Source organism: Salvelinus fontinalis, chromosome 1, assembly GCF_029448725.1.
Source record: "Salvelinus fontinalis isolate EN_2023a chromosome 1, ASM2944872v1, whole genome shotgun sequence".
Taxonomy (NCBI): domain Eukaryota; kingdom Metazoa; phylum Chordata; class Actinopteri; order Salmoniformes; family Salmonidae; genus Salvelinus; species Salvelinus fontinalis.
The window spans coordinates 96,354,399-96,375,514 of NC_074665.1; the positions used below are offsets into that span (position 1 = coordinate 96,354,399).

The 21,116-nt window shown below is 45.0% G+C and overlaps 1 protein-coding gene across 1 annotated transcript in view; it reads right to left on the reverse strand.

The window, feature by feature from the left end:
- Positions 1-21,116, reverse strand: part of polr3a (polymerase (RNA) III (DNA directed) polypeptide A) — an 89,958-nt gene that overhangs the window by 39,614 nt on the left and 29,228 nt on the right. The window contains exons 14-18 of the mRNA XM_055936968.1: positions 18,005-18,143; positions 17,071-17,235; positions 15,318-15,490; positions 10,988-11,099; positions 7,644-7,762 (exon numbers count right to left, since the gene is read on the reverse strand). Coding sequence (XP_055792943.1) covers positions 7,644-7,762; positions 10,988-11,099; positions 15,318-15,490; positions 17,071-17,235; positions 18,005-18,143 — 708 coding nt within the window. The remainder of the gene's footprint in view (positions 1-7,643; positions 7,763-10,987; positions 11,100-15,317; positions 15,491-17,070; positions 17,236-18,004; positions 18,144-21,116) is intronic.

A 21,116-nucleotide genomic window follows, 5' to 3' on the forward strand; every position in this document is an offset into this window, starting at 1 on the left:
TTTAAGAATGATGGAGGCCACTGTGTTTTTGAGGACCTTCAATACTGCAGACATTTTTTTGGTACCCTTCCCCAGATCTGTGCCTCGACACAATCCTGTCTCGGAGCTCTACGGACAATTCCTTCGACCTTATGGCTTGGTTTTTGCTCTGTCAACTGTGGTAACTTATATAGACAGGTGTGTGCCTTTCCAAATCATGTCCAATCAAGTTAATTTACCACAAGTGGACTCTCAAGGATGATCAATGGAAACAGGATGCACCTGAGCTCAATTTCGAGTCTCATGGCAAAGGGTCAGAATACTTATGTAAATAAGGTATTTCTGTTTATTTTGTATAAATTTGCAAACATTTCTAAAAACCTGTTTTCCCTCGGTCATTATGGAGTATTGTGTGTAGATTGATGAGGGGGGGGGAAATTATTTCATCCATTTTTAGAATAAGACGTAACAAAATGTGTAACGTAACAAAATGTGGAAAAAGGTCAAGGGGTCAGGATGAACTGTATATGATATAGGCTACTGCACATTACACATGACAGAAACACATACAAGCCCGTAGATATTAGCTAGCTATATGCTCTCTTGGGTAAATAAATGAAACTAGCTCCAGTAGGCTAATCTGAGTGTGAACGGTATTAAATGTAGCCTACTGTATTAATATGTACATCGTTGAAACCATGATAAGGCAAGGAGAGAACATGTGATTCTGGTGCTGCACATGCAGCCTATACAGTCACAAGTATACGCTGGAGAATATTGACATATAATACGACCTATTTGTATAATTAGTAGACTGACGCATATATACCTTTCATGATATTTCCTCTAATTATTATTAGTCTACCTCCTCTTTTCCTCTCTAGTGCTGCTTCATCCCTTCCTCGCGTTCAACAGCTAAATGAAATACACGTTTATTTTCCCTTATCCGTCATCATACTAATGTCATCCTTGAATAATATAGGACTAGAATTAGATGCCGACGGGTTTTCGCTTCTCTTCACGAAGATTGAATGGTTATAGGTCTGAATTAATAACTGCTATAGCCTACCACCATCTGAATGGGTCTGAATTAATGACTGCTATAGTCTACCACCATCTGAATGGTTATGGGTCTGAATTAATAACTGCTATAGTCTACCACCATCTGAATGGTTATGGGTCTGAATTAATAATTGCTAGTCTACCACCATCTGAATGGGTCTGAATTAATAACTGCTATAGTCTACCACCATCTGAATGGGTCTGAATTAATAACTGCTATAGTCTACCACCATCTGAATTAATAACTGCTATAGTCTACCACCATCTGAATGGGTCTGAATTAATAACTGTTATAGTCTACCACCATCTGAATGGTTATGGGTCTGAATTAATAACTGCTATAGTCTACCACCATCTGAATGGTTATGGGTCTGAATTAATAACTGCTATAGTCTACCACCATCTGAATGGGTCTGAATTAATAACTGCTATAGTCTACCACCATCTGAATGGGTCTGAATTAATAACTGCTATAGTCTACCACCATCTGAATGGTTATGGGTCTGAATTAATAACTGCTATAGTCTACCACCATCTGAATGGTTATGGGTCTGAATTAATAACTGTTATAGTCTACCACCATCTGAATTAATAACTGCTATAGTCCACCACCATCTGAATGGGTCTGAATTAATAACTGCTATAGTCTACCACCATCTGAAAGGTTATGGGTCTGAATTAATAACTGCTACAGTCTACCACCATCTGAATGGTTATGGGTCTGAATTAATAACTGCTATAGTCTACCACCATCTGAATGGGTCTGAATTAATAACTGTTATAATCTACCACCATCTGAAAGGTTATGGGTCTGAATTAATAACTGCTACAGTCTACCACCATCTGAATGGTTATGGGTCTGAATTAATAACTGTTATAGTCTACCACCATCTGAATGGTTATGGGTCTGAATTAATAACTGCTATAGTCTACCACCATCTGAATGGGTCTGAATTAATAACTGTTATAGTCTACCACCATCTGAATGGTTATGGGTCTGAATTAATAACTGTTATAGTCTACCACCATCTGAATGGTTATGGGTCTGAATTAATAACTGCTATAGTCTACCACCATCTGAATGGTTATGGGTCTGAATTAATAACTGTTATAGTCTACCACCATCTGAATGGTTATGGGTCTGAATTAATAACTGCTATCGTCTACCACCATCTGAATGGTTATGGGTCTGAATTAATAACTGCTATAGTCTACCACCATCTGAATGGTTATGGGTCTGAATTAATAACTGCTATAGTCTACCACCATCTGAATGGTTATGGGTCTGAATTAATAACTGTTATAGTCTACCACCATCTGAATGGTTATGGGTCTGAATTAATAACTGCTATAGTCTACCACCATCTGAATGGTTATGGGTCTGAATTAATAACTGCTATAGTCTACCACCATCTGAATGGGTCTGAATTAATAACTGTTATAGTCTACCACCATCTGAATGGTTATGGGTCTGAATTAATAACTGTTATAGTCTACCACCATCTGAATGGTTATGGGTCTGAATTAATAACTGCTATAGTCTACCACCATCTGAATGGTTATGGGTCTGAATTAATAACTGTTATAGTCTACCACCATCTGAATGGTTCTGGGTCTGAATTAATAACTGCTATCGTCTACCACCATCTGAATGGTTATGGGTCTGAATTAATAACTGATATAGTCTACCACCATCTGAATGGTTATGGGTCTGAATTAATAACTGCTATAGTCTACCACCATCTGAATGGGTCTGAATTAATAACTGTTATAGTCTACCACCATCTGAATGGTTATGGGTCTGAATTAATAACTGTTATAGTCTACCACCATCTGAATGGTTATGGGTCTGAATTAATAACTGCTATAGTCTACCACCATCTGAATGGTTATGGGTCTGAATTAATAACTGTTATAGTCTACCACCATCTGAATGGTTATGGGTCTGAATTAATAACTGCTATAGTCTACCACCATCTGAATGGTTATGGGTCTGAATTAATAACTGTTATAGTCTACCACCATCTGAATGGTTATGGGTCTGAATTAATAACTGCTACAGTCTACCACCATCTGAATGGTTATGGGTCTGAATTAATAACTGCTATAGTCTACCACCATCTGAATGGGTCTGAATTAATAACTGTTATAATCTACCACCATCTGAAAGGTTATGGGTCTGAATTAATAACTGCTACAGTCTACCACCATCTGAATGGTTATGGGTCTGAATTAATAACTGTTATAGTCTACCACCATCTGAATGGTTATGGGTCTGAATTAATAACTGCTATAGTCTACCACCATCTGAATGGGTCTGAATTAATAACTGTTATAGTCTACCACCATCTGAATGGTTATGGGTCTGAATTAATAACTGTTATAGTCTACCACCATCTGAATGGTTATGGGTCTGAATTAATAACTGCTATAGTCTACCACCATCTGAATGGTTATGGGTCTGAATTAATAACTGTTATAGTCTACCACCATCTGAATGGTTATGGGTCTGAATTAATAACTGCTATCGTCTACCACCATCTGAATGGTTATGGGTCTGAATTAATAACTGCTATAGTCTACCACCATCTGAATGGTTATGGGTCTGAATTAATAACTGCTATAGTCTACCACCATCTGAATGGTTATGGGTCTGAATTAATAACTGTTATAGTCTACCACCATCTGAATGGTTATGGGTCTGAATTAATAACTGCTATAGTCTACCACCATCTGAATGGTTATGGGTCTGAATTAATAACTGCTATAGTCTACCACCATCTGAATGGGTCTGAATTAATAACTGTTATAGTCTACCACCATCTGAATGGTTATGGGTCTGAATTAATAACTGTTATAGTCTACCACCATCTGAATGGTTATGGGTCTGAATTAATAACTGCTATAGTCTACCACCATCTGAATGGTTATGGGTCTGAATTAATAACTGTTATAGTCTACCACCATCTGAATGGTTCTGGGTCTGAATTAATAACTGCTATCGTCTACCACCATCTGAATGGTTATGGGTCTGAATTAATAACTGATATAGTCTACCACCATCTGAATGGTTATGGGTCTGAATTAATAACTGCTATAGTCTACCACCATCTGAATGGGTCTGAATTAATAACTGTTATAGTCTACCACCATCTGAATGGTTATGGGTCTGAATTAATAACTGTTATAGTCTACCACCATCTGAATGGTTATGGGTCTGAATTAATAACTGCTATAGTCTACCACCATCTGAATGGTTATGGGTCTGAATTAATAACTGTTATAGTCTACCACCATCTGAATGGTTATGGGTCTGAATTAATAACTGCTATAGTCTACCACCATCTGAATGGTTATGGGTCTGAATTAATAACTGTTATAGCCTACCGCGCTTCGCACATTCGCTCTTCTTTCAAACTACCCATCAGTTCTCTTGGCTGCTGTATTTAACATTCAGCAAACAAAGAGCTTACGTCCCTCTTCCAACAGTCTATTGGTATAAGAAATCCTTAAAAAAAAGTGTCATAGCAAGCTATTCTAGTCTATCTTTTCCTGCTTCCTAGAAGTAAGGAGTGTTATTTAAGGAGAGATCCTGCTTCCTAGAAGTAAGGAGTGTTATTTAAGGAGAGATCCTGCTTCCTAGAAGTAAGGAGTGTTATTTAAGGAGAGATCCTGCTTCCTAGAAGTAAGGAGTGTTATTTAAGGAGAGATCCTGCTTCCTAGAAGTAAGGAGTGTTATTTAAGGAGAGATCCTGCTTCCTAGAAGTAAGGAGTGTTATTTAAGGAGAGATCCTGCTTCCTAGAAGTAAGGAGTGTTATTTAAGGAGAGATCCTGCTTCCTAGAAGTAAGGAGTGTTATTTAAGGAGAGATCCTGCTTCCTAGAAGGAGTGTTATTTAAGGAGAGATCCTGCTTCCTAGAAGTAAGGAGTGTTATTTAAGGAGAGATCCTGCTTCCTAGAAGTAAGGAGTGTTATTTAAGGAGAGATCCTGCTTCCTAGAAGTAAGGAGTGTTATTTAAGGAGAGATCCTGCTTCCTAGAAGTAAGGAGTGTTATTTAAGGAGAGAGACCAGCGGCCGACAGGTTCCTGCATATTGCGCAAGAGACCGAGGCTGTCAGTTAGAAGCTTATTATAACCCATTAAATATAAGGCTAATCCTGCATTGAATTTATTACCTGACAGAGGTAGGCTCAGACTTCTATAAAATGGGGCTATATTTCAATCTAGAAGAGGATTATCTGTGTTGGATGCACTTTGAATGGGGTTGATGGAGAGAGAGAGAGAGAGAGAGAGACTGAGAAAGCACTCCACTGACTCAAAGCAACGATATGCCTGTGATAGGATGTTTTAAAACTGCTTTAAAACAACAATATGCCTGTGATAGGCTGCTTTAAAACTGATTTAAAACAACGATACGCCTGTGATAGGCTGCTTTAAAACGGCTTTAAAACAACGATACGCCTGTGATAGGCTGCTTTAAAACTGCTTTAAAACAACGATACGCCTGTGATAGGCTGCTTTAAAACTGATTTAAAACAACAATATGCCTGTGATAGGCTGTTTTAAAACCTCTGCAGCTGCAATTAAAACATATCTTTACAATAACAAAAAATAAGGTGATCCCCAAAGGCAGATGGGTAAATTAGACGCGCATTCGGTCTTTATATTACTATTACTATGCTGCAGCAAATACAGGCCTACATGTCACAAGAAAAGAAAGTTACCATAATGAGATGATAGGTCTAAATGCATTGTGAACTGCTGCTCCACCCCGAGACGGGCCGCCTGTCCCCGCCCTGAGACGGGCCGTCTGTCCCTGCCCTGAGACGGGCCGTCTGTCCCCGCCCTGAGACGGGCCGTCTGTCCCCGCCCTGAGACGGGCCGTCTGTCCCCACCCTGAGCGTTGATTCATCATGCAGAGGCCTTGAGAAGCCAGATTTAGACATGGCATATAATTTAACAGTTCCATTTCATGCAGTGCTGTTCATATAAATAATTTATTATAATTTACCGGTTTCTCGCAGTTATTTATCCCCCCCAAAATGTTGAAGTTTTGGGCGGTAAACTCCAGTATATCTTTGTAACGGGGTTCCTGCCATTAAACCCTAATGCTGACTGCAGGAATGTCCACCAGAGCTGTTGCCAGAGAATTTAATGTTAATTTCTCTACCTTAAGCCAACGTCGTTTTAGAGAATTTGGCAATACTTCCAACCGGCCTCACAATTGCATACCACGTGTAACCACGCCAGCCGAGGATCTCCACACCTGGTTTCGTCACCTACGGGATCGTGGGAGACCAGGCACCTAGACAGCTGATGAAACGGTGGGTTTGCACAACCGAAAAATGTCTGCACAAACGTTCAGTAACCGTCTCAGGAAAGCACATCTGCGTGCTCCTCTTCCTCACCAGGGTCTTGACCTGACTGCAGTTGACTGCATCATAAATCGACTTCAAATGCTCACATCGACGGCCACTGGCACGCTGGAGAAGTGTGCTCGTCACGGATGAATCCCGGTTTCAACTGTCCTGGGCTGATGGCAGACAGCGTGTACGGCGGTGTGTGGGCGAGCGGTTTCCTGATGTCAGCGTTGTGAACAGAGTACCCCACGGTGGCGATGGGGTTATGGTGTGGGCGAGCGGTTTGCTGATGTCAATGTTGTAAACAGAGTACCCCACGGTGGCGATGGGGTTATGGTGTGGGCGAGCGGTTTGTTGATGTCAGCGTTGTAAACAGAGTGTCCCACGGTGGCGATGGGGTTATGGTGTGGGCGAGCGGTTTGCTGATGTCAATGTTGTAAACAGAGTGTCCCACGGTGGCGATGGGGTTATGGTGTGGGCGAGCGGTTTGCTGATGTCAATGTTGTAAACAGAGTGTCCCACGGTGGTGATGGGGTTATGGTGTGGGCGAGCGGTTTGCTGATGTCAATGTTGTAAACAGAGTGTCCCACGGTGGCGATGGGGTTATGGTGTGGGCGAGCGGTTTGCTGATGTCAATGTTGTAAACAGAGTACCCCACGGTGGCGATGGGGTTATGGTGTGGGCGAGCGGTTTGTTGATGTCAGCGTTGTAAACAGAGTGTCCCACGGTGGCGATGGGGTTATGGTGTGGGCGAGCGGTGTGCTGATGTCAATGTTGTAAACAGAGTGTCCCACGGTGGCGATGGGGTTATGGTGTGGGCGAGCGGTTTGTTGATGTCAGCGTTGTAAACAGAGTGTCCCACGGTGGCGATGGGGTTATGCAAATTGCTTTTTATCGATGGTAATATGAATGCACAGAGATAACGTGACGATATCCTGAGGCCCATTGTCGTGCCATTCATCCACCACCATCACCTCATGTTTCAGCATGATAAAGCACAGCCTCATGTTGCAATTATCTGTACACAATTCCTGGAAGCTGAAAATGTGCCAGTTCTTCAGAACCCCATCAGTGCCCTGGTCAAAAGGAGTGCACTATGAAATAGGGTGTCATTTGGGAGATAGCCCACCCTAATATCTTCATGCTATGAATGAATGAAACCATGCCCTCAGACTGTGGACAGGTCTAATGGTGATTTCAGCTGGTTAATACCGGCCTTACGAGGTTCTTACAGAATCTTACTTTAGAGTGTTTCTCAAAGTGTGGCAGCGAGCGGTTCTCAAAGCCGTCGGGCACTCGAGAGCCGCTTATAGCCTGCTGGCCCACACAGGCAATCATCTGGGAGATGTTGATGAAGGATCCTAGGAGGGGAAAGAGAAAGGGATGAATAAATAAGACCATTAGCATTACTGAATCATCACCTTAAACAAAGGAAATCCTAAGCTTTCTACCATATACAGGTAAGCAAGCAGCCAGAACGGCTCATAGGAGTAGAATCTCCTGTTTCTGTAGCGTGATGTACCAGTACACACCCTGGACAGGACACTAGTCTATCTCCTCAGGACACCCCCTGGACAGGACACTAGTCTACCTCCTCAGGACACCCCCTGGACAGGACACTAGTCTATCTCCTCAGGACACCCCCTGGACAGGACACTAGTCCATCTCCTCAGTACACCCCCTGGACAGGACACTAGTCCATCTCCTCAGTACACCCCCTGGACAGGACACTAGTCCATCTCCTCAGGACACCCCCTGGACAGGACACTAGTCTATCTCCTCAGTACACCCCCTGGACAGGACACTAGTCTATCTCCTCAGTACACCCCCTGAACAGGACACTAGTCTATCTCCTCAGGACACCCCCTGGACAGGACACTAGTCTATCTCCTCAGTACACCCCCTGGACAGGACACTAGTCCATCTCCTCAGTACACCCCCTGGACAGGACACTAGTCTATCTCCTCAGGACACCCCCTGGACAGGACACTAGTCTATCTCCTCAGGACACCCCCTGGACAGGACACTAGTCCATCACCTCAGTACACACCCTGGACAGGACACTAGTCTATCTCCTCAGTATACCCCCTGGACAGGACACTAGTCCATCACCTCAGTACACCCCCTGGACAGGACACTAGTCTATCTCCTCAGTACACCCCCTGGACAGGACACTAGTCTATCTCCTCAGTACACACCCTGGACAGGACACTAGTCTATCTTCTCAGTATACCCCATGGACAGGACACTAGTCCATCACCTCAGTACACCCCCTGGACAGGACACTAGTCTATCTCCTCAGTACACACCCTGGACAGGACACTAGTCTATCTCCTCAGTATACCCCCTGGACAGGACACTAGTCCATCACCTCAGTACACCCCCTGGACAGGACACTAGTCTATCTCCTCAGTACACACCCTGGACAGGACACTAGTCTATCTTCTCAGTATACCCCCTGGACAGGACACTAGTCTATCTCCTCAGTACACCCCCTGGACAGGACACTAGTCTATCACAGGGCCCCAATCTATCTCCTTAATGCTGAGTGACAAGCAGAGATGCACCAGGTCCCATTTTTCATTGCTATGACTCGGCCGGGGATCACACTCTCAATCACAACACCACTGAGTTGGACCATGTACAAGTACTGCCCATAATCAATGAATACATGAGAAATGTAGCAGGGAGAAGAGACATGATGATGGAGAGATGTTGATGAAAGAGTCTACAGCAGGGAGAAGAGACATAATGATGGAGAGATGTTGATGATGAGAGTCTACAGCAGGGAGAAGAGACATAATGATGGAGAGATGTTGATGAGAGAGTCTACAGCAGGTAGAAGAGACATGATGATGGAGAGATGTTGATGAGAGTCTACAGCAGGGAGAAGAGACATAATGATGGAGAGATGTTGATGATGAGAGTCTACAGCAGGGAGAAGAGACATAATGGAGAGATGTTGATGAGAGAGTCTACAGCAGGTAGAAGAGACATGATGATGGAGAGATGTTGATGAGAGTCTACAGCAGGGAGAAGAGACATAATGATGGAGAGATGTTGATGAGAGAGTCTACAGCAGGTAGAAGAGACATGATGATGGAGAGATGTTGATGAGAGAGTCTACAGCAAGTAGAAGAGACAGAATGATGGAGAGATGTTGATGAGAGTCTACAGCAGGGAGAAGAGACATGATGATGGAGAGATGTTGATGATGAGAGTCTACAGCAGGGAGAAGAGACATAATGATGGAGAGATGCTGATGAGAGAGTCTACAGCAGGTAGAAGAGACATGATGATGGAGAGATGTTGATGAGAGAGTCTACAGCAGGTAGAAGAGACAGAATGATGGAGAGATGTTGATGAGAGTCTACAGCAGGGAGAAGAGACAGAATGATGGAGAGATGTTGATGAGAGTCTACAACAGGGAGAAGAGATGTGATGGGAAAAGGATTTAAGGGCATTACCATTACACCAACTTGTTTACCTTAAACCAGGGGTAGGGAGACTAGAACCAGGGAGACTAGAACCAGGGAGACTAGAACCAGGGAGACTAGAACCAGGGGTAGGGAGACTAGAACCAGGGGTAGGGAGACTAGAACCAGGGAGACTAGAACCGGGGAGACTAGAACCAGGGGGAGGGAGACTAGAACCAGGGGGAGGGAGACTAGAACCAGGGGGAGGGAGACTAGAACCGGGGGGAGGGAGACTAGAACCAGGGGGAGGGAGACTAGAACCAGGGGGAGGGAGACTAGAACCAGGGGGAGGGAGACTAGAACCAGGGGGAGGGAGACTAGATTCAGCCCCGGGGACTGATTTTTGTCGGAGTGAATGGTCGGGAGGGCCTGAACATAACTATAATCATTTTGATCACTGCAAATTGACAACTAAGACCCAAAATAATGTCACACCTCGATCACTTCTCTTGTTTCTTTCTTCGTTGGAATACTTGAGAACAGATTTCCTAAATTAAACTCATTTTTTAGCTAAATTCCTGGTGATTTCACAGTCATTTTTTACACACAAAAAAAGTTGCAGGCCGGTTTTGGCCCGCGGGCTGCCTGTCGCCGACCACAGCCTTAAACCCATGGGCTGGTTTCCCGGACACAGACTAAGCTTTTGAAATCTGTGGAGAATCTCCATTGAGCATAGTTTTTAGTCCTGGTCTATAAACTATATTGTACATCCTACCATAAACAGATAATTAAAGAGCCTAAAGCAGGGAAAACATGAAATAAGGCAATTATAATGGCTATATTAGCATACAGGTCAGCTACAGGTCAGTACTAGCCCCTAATAATCCATAAAACAAACGTTAGAGTATAGCCTAGCTGTTCCCATGACAACAGCACTCTAATGGCCAATAAAATCAGAGCGAATCAGGAAGTCTTAGTTGAAGTAAATAAGAACCACTTAGTCCTTATTATTAGAAGTGTGTACAGGCAGAGCTCCTGACATGTGATTAGTGTATGTGTGTGTGACTGTGTGTGTGTGTGTGTGTGTGTGTGTGTGTGTGTGTGTGTGTGTGTGTGTGTGTGTGTGGTTAAGGCAGCATTTAAACCTCCGCGGCTGGTTAGTTGACCTACCTTTGGAGCCACACAGAGCCATAATCAGAGGACTGTTGGTCTTGTCCAGTTCTCTGAGGCAGGCGCTGCCGGCATGGTCTCTGATAACAGATAGCTCCTTCAGGATGAGGGCCTGTTGAGAGACACATCATTATCACTCTAATCCACAGGTAATAGATACACCTCCAAAATAGACCCACCAATACAAAAGAAAGTGCTATCTCTCCTCCTCATATCAGTCTGAAGCAGACATGATGACCTACCTGCTTTCAAAAGGCCACCAGACTAAAGTAGCTGGTCTAGAAGGAGCACCAGGCAATAGATACAGTAGCTGGTCTAGAAGGAGCACCAGACAATAGACACAGTAGCTGGTCTAGAAGGAGCACCAGACAATAGACACAGTAGCTGGTCTAGAAGGAGCACCAGACAATAGATACAGTAGCTGGTCTAGGAGGAGCACCAGACATCAGCCAGACAATAGATACAGTAGCTGGTCTAGAAGGAGCACCAGACAATAGATACAGTAGCTGGTCTAGAAGGAGCACCAGACAATAGATACAGTAGCTGGTCTAGAAGGAGCACCAGACAATAGATACAGTAGCTGGTCTAGAAGGAGCACCAGGCATCAGCCAGACAATAGATACAGCAGCTGGTCTAGAAGGAGCACCAGACATCAGCCAGACAATAGACACAGTAGCTGGTCTAGAAGGAGCACCAGACAATAGATACAGTAGCTGGTCTAGAAGGAGCACCAGACAATAGATACAGTAGCTGGTCTAGAAGGAGCACCAGACAATAGATACAGTAGCTGGTCTAGAAGGAGCACCAGACAATAGATACAGTAGCTGGTCTAGAAGGAGCACCAGACAATAGACACAGTAGCTGGTCTAGAAGGAGCACCAGGCAATAGACACAGTAGCTGGTCTAGAAGGAGCACCAGACATCAGCCAGACAATAGATACAGTAGCTGGTCTAGAAGGAGCACCAGACAATAGACACAGTAGCTGGTCTAGAAGGAGCACCAGACAATAGACACAGTAGCTGGTCTAGAAGGAGCACCAGACAATAGATACAGTAGCTGGTCTAGGAGGAGCACCAGACATCAGCCAGACAATAGATACAGTAGCTGGTCTAGAAGGAGCACCAGACAATAGATACAGTAGCTGGTCTAGAAGGAGCACCAGACAATAGATACAGTAGCTGGTCTAGAAGGAGCACCAGACAATAGATACAGTAGCTGGTCTAGAAGGAGCACCAGGCATCAGCCAGACAATAGATACAGTAGCTGGTCTAGAAGGAGCACCAGACATCAGCCAGACAATAGACACAGTAGCTGGTCTAGAAGGAGCACCAGACAATAGATACAGTAGCTGGTCTAGAAGGAGCACCAGACATTAGATACAGTAGCTGGTCTAGAAGGAGCACCAGACAATAGATACAGTAGCTGGTCTAGAAGGAGCACCAGACAATAGATACAGTAGCTGGTCTAGAAGGAGCACCAGACAATAGACACAGTAGCTGGTCTAGAAGGAGCACCAGGCAATAGACACAGTAGCTGGTCTAGAAGGAGCACCAGACATCAGCCAGACAATAGATACAGTAGCTGGTCTAGAAGGAGCACCAGACAATAGACACAGTAGCTGGTCTAGAAGGAGCACCAGACAATAGACACAGTAGCTGGTCTAGAAGGAGCACCAGACAATAGATACAGTAGCTGGTCTAGGAGGAGCACCAGACATCAGCCAGACAATAGATACAGTAGCTGGTCTAGAAGGAGCACCAGACAATAGATACAGTAGCTGGTCTAGAAGGAGCACCAGACAATAGATACAGTAGCTGGTCTAGAAGGAGCACCAGACAATAGATACAGTAGCTGGTCTAGAAGGAGCACCAGGCATCAGCCAGACAATAGATACAGTAGCTGGTCTAGAAGGAGCACCAGACATCAGCCAGACAATAGACACAGTAGCTGGTCTAGAAGGAGCACCAGACAATAGATACAGTAGCTGGTCTAGAAGGAGCACCAGACAATAGATACAGTAGCTGGTCTAGAAGGAGCACCAGACAATAGATACAGTAGCTGGTCTAGAAGGAGCACCAGACAATAGATACAGTAGCTGGTCTAGAAGGAGCACCAGACAATAGACACAGTAGCTGGTCTAGAAGGAGCACCAGGCAATAGACACAGTAGCTGGTCTAGAAGGAGCACCAGACATCAGCCAGACAATAGATACAGTAGCTGGTCTAGAAGGAGCACCAGACAGCCAGACAATAGATACAGTAGCTGGTCTAGAAGGAGCACCAGACAATAGATACAGTAGCTGGTCTAGAAGGAGCACCAGACAATAGACACAGTAGCTGGTCTAGAAGGAGCACCAGACAATAGACACAGTAGCTGGTCTAGAAGGAGCACCAGACATCAGCCAGACAATAGATACAGTAGCTGGTCTAGAAGGAGCACCAGACAATAGATACAGTAGCTGGTCTAGAAGGAGCACCAGACAATAGATACAGTAGCTGGTCTAGAAGGAGCACCAGACAATAGATACAGTAGCTGGTCTAGAAGGAGCACCAGGCAATAGATACAGTAGCTGGTCTAGAAGGAGCACCAGGCAATAGATACAGTAGCTGGTCTAGAAGGAGCACCAGACAATAGATACAGTAGCTGGTCTAGAAGGAGCACCAGACAATAGATACAGTAGCTGGTCTAGAAGGAGCACCAGACAATAGATACAGTAGCTGGTCTAGAAGGAGCACCAGACATCAGCCAGACAATAGATACAGTAGCTGGTCTAGAAGGAGCACCAGGCAATAGATAGAGTAGCTGGTCTAGAAGGAGCACCAGACATCAGCCAGACAATAGACACAGTAGCTGGTCTAGAAGGAGCACCAGACAATAGATACAGTAGCTGGTCTAGAAGGAGCACCAGACAATAGAAACAGTAGCTGGTCTGGTGCTCCTCCTAGACATCAGCCAGACAATAGATACAGTAGCTGGTCTAGAAGGAGCACCAGACAATAGATACAGTAGCTGGTCTAGAAGGAGCACCAGACAATAGATACAGTAGCTGGTCTAGAAGGAGCACCAGACAATAGATACAGTAGCTGGTCTAGAAGGAGCACCAGACAATAGATACAGTAGCTGGTCTAGAAGGAGCACCAGACAATAGATACATTAGCTGGTCTAGAAGGAGCACCAGACAATAGATACAGTAGCTGGTCTAGGAGGAGCACCAGACAATAGATACAGTAGCTGGTCTAGAAGGAGCACCAGACAATAGATACAGTAGCTGCTCTAGAAGGAGCACCAGACAATAGATACAGTAGCTGGTCTAGAAGGAGCACCAGACAATAGATACAGTAGCTGGTCTAGAAGGAACACCAGACAATAGACACAGTAGCTGGTCTAGAAGGAGCACCAGACAATAGATACAGTAGCTGGTCTAGAAGGAGCACCAGACAATAGACACAGTAGCTGGTCTAGAAGGAGCACCAGACAATAGATACAGTAGCTGGTCTAGAAGGAGCACCAGACAATAGATACAGTAGCTGGTCTAGAAGGAGCACCAGACAATAGATACAGTAGCTGGTCTAGAAGGAGCACCAGACAATAGACACAATAGCTGGTCTAGAAGGAGCACCAGACAATAGATACAGTAGCTGGTCTAGAAGGAGCACCAGACATCAGCCAGACAATAGACACAGTAGCTGGTCTAGGAGGAGCACCAGACAATAGATACAGTAGCTGGTCTAGAAGGAGCACCAGACATCAGCCAGACAATAGACACAGTAGCTGGTCTAGAAGGAGCACCAGACAATAGATACAGTAGCAGGTCTAGAAGGAGCACCAGACAATAGATACAGTAGCTGGTCTAGAAGGAGCACCAGGCATCAGCCAGACAATAGACAAAGCTCATGGTGGCTGTTTGATTTGGGGATACCAGAAATATCAGCTAGTTTAAGGGGGGTGGGGGATTGATTCAGTTTGGACCAAGCTTGGGGTAAAGACAGGCTTCAGGTGAAGGGAGACGTCATCATTGTGCTTAACTATATCCTTTTAAAAATACACCACTGAAAAGCACCAGTTGACTCCAGGAAATGTAAAAGGATACTAATCTGATTGGTTATCTTGAGTTTATAGTAACTCCACGGTCTCCTCAGCAGTGAATCCTGACTTGAATAATCACATCCTCTTGCAAAAGTACATCAAATGACGGCTGCTAAAAAGGCAACATTTTTGCAGCATCAAATTGAGAGAAGTGACTAAGCTAAGAGTTATCTAGTCTAGCGGGTACCTGATTGGTTATCTAGTCTAGGGGGTACCTGATTGGTTATCTTGTGTTAATAGTACCTCCAGCGTCTCCTCAGCCGTGCAGCCTGGCTGTTGCTGCAGTTTGCCCGTCTTCAGGGCCTCGATGTACTCGTCACACTTGGCATAGCCTCCGTCCAGCAGGTCCTGTTTGGCCTTCAGCAGACCCTGGCCCGGGGTCACGTCACCAATACCAATGGAGAAACCCCGATTGGCTGCAAGGGTTTATAACGGTCATGTTCAGTAGGGCACACTGTAGCCAAATGTTGGGCAACGGGAAAACTAAAATGAGCAAACTAAAACAAGCATTGTAAAGTACGAGAACGCATTTAGTATTGAGCATGTTCAAAGCATTATCAGAAAGGGATGTAAACCTACAGTATACAGTGGGGCAAAAAAAGTATTTAGTCAGCCACCAATTGTGCAAGTTCTCCCACTTAAAAAGATGAGAGGCCTGTAATTTTCATCATAGGTACACTTCAACTATGACAGGCAAAATGAGAAAGAAAATTCCAGAAAATCACATTGTAGGATTTTTAATGAATTTATTTGCAAATTATGGTGGAAAATAAGTATTTGGTCACCTACAAACAAGCAAGATTTCTGGCTCTCACAGACCTGTAACTTCTTCTTTAAGAGGCTCCTCTGTCCTCCACTCGTTATCTGTATTAATGGCACCTGTTTGAACTTGTTATCAGTATAAAAGACACCTGTCCACAACCTCAAACAGTCACACTTTAAACTCCACTATGGCCAAGACCAAAGAGCTGTCAAAGGACACCAGAAACAAAATTGTAGACCTGCACCAGGCTGGGAAGACTGAATCTGCAATAGGTAAGCAGCTTGGTTTGAAGAAATCAACTGTGGGAGCAATTATTAGGAAATGGATGACATACAAGACCACTGATAATCTCCCTCGACCACGCAAGATCTCACCCTGTGGGGTCAAAATGATCACAAGAACGGTGTGCAAAAATCCCAGAACCACACGGGGGGACCTAGTGAATGACCTGCAGAGAGCTGGGACCAAAGTAACAAAGCCTACCATCAGCAAGGGCATTGAAGATGAAACGTGGCTGGGTCTTTCAGCATGACAATGATCCCAAACACACCGCCCGGGCAACGAAGGAGTGGCTTCGTAAGAAGCATTTCAAGGTCCTGGAGTGGCCTAGCCAGTCTCCAGATTTCAATCCCATAGAAAATCTTTGGAGGGAGTTGAAAGTCCGTGTTGCCCAGCAACAGCCCCAAAACATCACTGCTCTAGAGGAGATCTGCATGGAGGAATGGGCCAAAATACCAGCAACAGTGAGTGAAAACCTTGTGAAGACTTACAGAAAACATTTGACCTCTGTCATTGCCAACAAAGGGTATATAACAAAGTATTGAGATAAACTTTTGTTATTGACCAAATAATTATTTTCCACCATAATTTGCAAATAAATTCATTAAAAATCCTACAATGTGATTTTCAGGATTTTTTTTCTTCTCATTTTGTCTGTCATAGTTAAAGTGTACCTATGATGAAAATGACAGGCTTCTCTCATCTTTTTAAGTGGGAGAACTTGCACAATTGGTGGCTGACTAAATACTTTTTTGCCCCACTGTATTACCATTATATAGCATTATATCACAGTACAGCATGTTCAAAGCATTAACCATAAAGGGATGTAAACCTACAGTATATTACTATTATATAATTAGATCACAGTACATCATCAGTAAACTGCAGGTCAGTATAGCATCTTTGAAGTATTGACAGAAGAGAACATGTCAGTACGGGCGGCGGTGGACGTACAGAGGTATGTAGGAGCGATGCGGGCCAGGCGAGACATGGCGTTGGCTGCCTCCAGCTGCCCCCAGTCTCTCAGCAGGATGTAGAATATGTTCTTCTTGGAGCCAGAGCCCAACGTGCCTTTATCCATGGTACCACACATCAACTCACTGTTCTGGATCACCACGACTGACAGAGAGAGAGAGAGACGCAGAGAGAGAGAGAGAGACACAGAGCGAGAGAGAGAGACAGACAGACAGACAGATAGACAGACAGACAGACAGACAGACAGAGAGAGAGACAGACAGAGCGACAGAAAGACACAGAGACACACAGAGAGAGAGACACAGAGACACAGAGAGACACAGAGAGAGACAGAGACACAGAGAGAGACAGAGAGAGAGACACAGAGAGAGACACAGAGAGAGACACAGAGACACAGAGAGACACAGAGAGACACAGAGAGAGAGACACAGAGACACAGAGAGACATAGAGAGACACAGAGAGAGAGACACAGAGAGAGAGACAGAGAGAGAGACACAGAGAGAGACACAGAGAGAGACACAGAGACACAGAGAGACACAGAGAGAGAGAGACAGAGACACAGAGAGACACAGAGAGACAGAGAGACAGAGAGAGAGACATAGAGAGACACAGAGAGAGAGACACAGAGAGAGAGACACAGATAGAGAGAGAGAGAGAGAGGGAGAGAGATAGATAGAGAGACACAGAGAGAGGCACAGATAGAGACACACAGAGAGAGACAGAGAGAGAGACAGAGAGAGAGACAGAGAGAGAGACAGAGAGAGAGACAGAGAGAATCATAGTTTTGGAATAATGAATCAGAATAGTTGAATCTGATTATAATAATACAATTATATTTAAATCTGAATAACTGAATCAGATGATATGTATTTTATGGATGAAGACACTAGAGAGGCATGAGGAGGAACTCACAGGAGTCATTGCTGCAGAGGTCCTCTCCTTTGCCGCTGTACTGTTTCCCCTTGGTCCTCAGGTTGGCCTTGACTGGACAGTCCTTACTGGGCTTCAGGATCAGACCAAAGAGCTGCTTCCCTGTCCACAGAGTCACGGGCTGACAACAGACAACATAGTCATGGGCTAACAACAGACAACAGAGTCATGGGCTAACAACAGACAACAGAGTCATGGGCTGACAACAGACAACAGAGTCATGGGCTGACAACAGACAACAGAGTCATGGGCTGACAACAGACAACAGAGTCATGGGCTGACAACAGACAACAGAGTCATGGGCTGACAACAGACAACAGAGTCATGGGCTAACAACAGACAACAGAGTCATGGGCTAACAAGAGACAACAGAGTCATGGGCTAACAACAGACACCAGAGTCATGGGCTAACAACAGACAACCGAGTCATGGGCTAACAACAGACAACCGAGTCATGGGCTAACAACAGACAACCGAGTCATGGGCTAACAACAGACAACCGAGTCATGGGCTAACAACAGACAACCGAGTCATGGGCTAACAACAGACAACAGAGTCATGGGCTAACAACAGACAACAGAGTCATGGGCTAACAACAGACAACAGAGTCATGGGCTAACAACAGACAAGAGTCATGGGCTAACAACAGACAACAGAGTCATGGGCTAACAACAGACAACAGAGTCATGGGCTAACAACAGACAACAGAGTCATGGGCTAACAACAGACAACAGAGTCATGGGCTAACAACAGACAACAGAGTCATGGGCTAACAACAGACAACAGAGTCATGGGCTAACAACAGACAACATAGTCATGGGTTAACAACAGACAACAGAGTCATGGGCTAACAACAGACAACATAGTCATGGGCTAACAACAGACAACAGAGTCATGGGCTAACAACAGACAACAGAGTCATGGGCTAACAACAGACAACAGAGTCATGGGCTAACAACAGACAACAGAGTCATGGGCTAACAACAGACAACAGAGTCATGGGCTAACAACAGACAACAGAGTCATGGGCTAACAACAGACAACAGAGTCATGGGCTAACAACAGACAACAGAGTCATGGGCTAACAACAGACAACAGAGTCATGGGCTAACAACAGACAAGAGTCATGGGCTAACAACAGACAACAGAGTCATGGGCTAACAACTGACAACAGAGTCATGGGCTAACAACTGACAACAGAGTCATGGGCTAACAACTGACAACAGAGTCATGGGCTAACAACAGACAACATAGTCATGGGCTAACAACAGACAACAGAGTCATGGGCTAACAACAGACAACAGAGTCATGGGCTAACAACAGACAACAAAGTCATGGGCTAACAACAGACAACAGAGTCATGGGCTAACAACAGACAACAGAGTCATGGGCTAACAACAGACAACAGAGTCCTGGGCTAACAACAGACAACAGAGTCCTGGGCTAACAACAGACAACATAGTCATGGGCTAACAACAGTGTCATGGGCTAACAACAGACAACAGAGTCATGGGCTAACAACAGACAACAGAGTCATGGGCTAACAACAGACAACAGAGTCATGGGCTAACAACAGACAACATAGTCATGGGCTGACAACAGACAACAGTGTCATGGGCTAACAACAGAGTCATGGGCTAACAACAGACAACAGAGTCATGGGCTGACAACAGACAACAGAGTCATGGGCTAACAACAGACAACAGAGTCATGGGCTAACAACAGACAACAGAGTCATGGGCTAACAACAGACAACAGAGTCATGGGCTAACAACAGACAACAGAGTCATGGCGGACTGACAACAGAGTCATGGCGGACTGACAACAGAGTCATGGCGGACTGACAACAGACAACAGAGTCATGGGCTAACAACAGACAACAGAGTCATGGCGGACTGACAACAGACAACAGAGTCATGGGCTAACAACAGACAACAGAGTCATGGCGGACTGACAACAGACAACAGAGTCATGGGCTAACAACAGACAACAGAGTCATGGGCTAACAACAGACAACAGAGTCATGGGCTAACAACAGACAACAGAGTCATGGGCTAACAACAGACAACAGAGTCATGGCGGACTGACAACAGATTATGGGCTAACAACAGACAACAGAGTCATGGCGGACTGACAACAGAGTCATGGCGGACTGACAACAGACAACAGAGTCATGGCGGACTGACAACAGAGTCATGGCGGACTGACAACAGAGTCATGGCGGACTGACAACAGAGTCATGGCGGACTGACAACAGAGTCATGGCGGACTGACAACAGAGTCATGGCGGACTGACAACAGAGTCATGGCGGACTGACAACAGAGTCATGGCGGACTGACAACAGAGTCATGGCGGACTGACAACAGAGTCATGGCGGACTGACAACAGAGTCTTGGCGGACTGACAACAGAGTCTTGGCGGACTGACAACAGAGTCATGGCGGACTGACAACAGAGTCATGGCGGACTGACAACAGAGTCATGGCGGACTGACAACAGAGTCATGGGCTAACAACAGACAACAGAGTCATGGCGGACTGACAACAGAGTCATGGCGGACTGACAACAGAGTCATGGCGGACTGACAACAGAGTCATGGCGGACTGACAACAGAGTCATGGCGGACTGACAACAGAGTCATGGCGGACTGACAACAGAGTCATGGCGGACTGACAACAGAGTCATGGCGGACTGACAACAGAGTCATGGCGGACTGACAACAGAGTCATGGCGGACTGACAACAGAGTCATGGCGGACTGACAACAGAGTCATGGCGGACTGACAACAGAGTCATGATGGACTGACAACAGAGTCATGATGGACTGACAACAGAGTCATGATGGACTGACAACAGAGTCATGATGGACTGACAACAGAGTCATGATGGACTGACAACAGAGTCATGATGGACTGACAACAGAGTCATGATGGACTGACAACAGAGTCATGGGCTAACAACAGACAACAGAGTCATGATGGACTGACAACAGAGTCATGATGGACTGACAACAGAGTCATGGTTTAACAACAGACAACAGAGTCATGGCGGACTGACAACAGAGTCATGATGGACTGACAACAGAGTCATGGCGG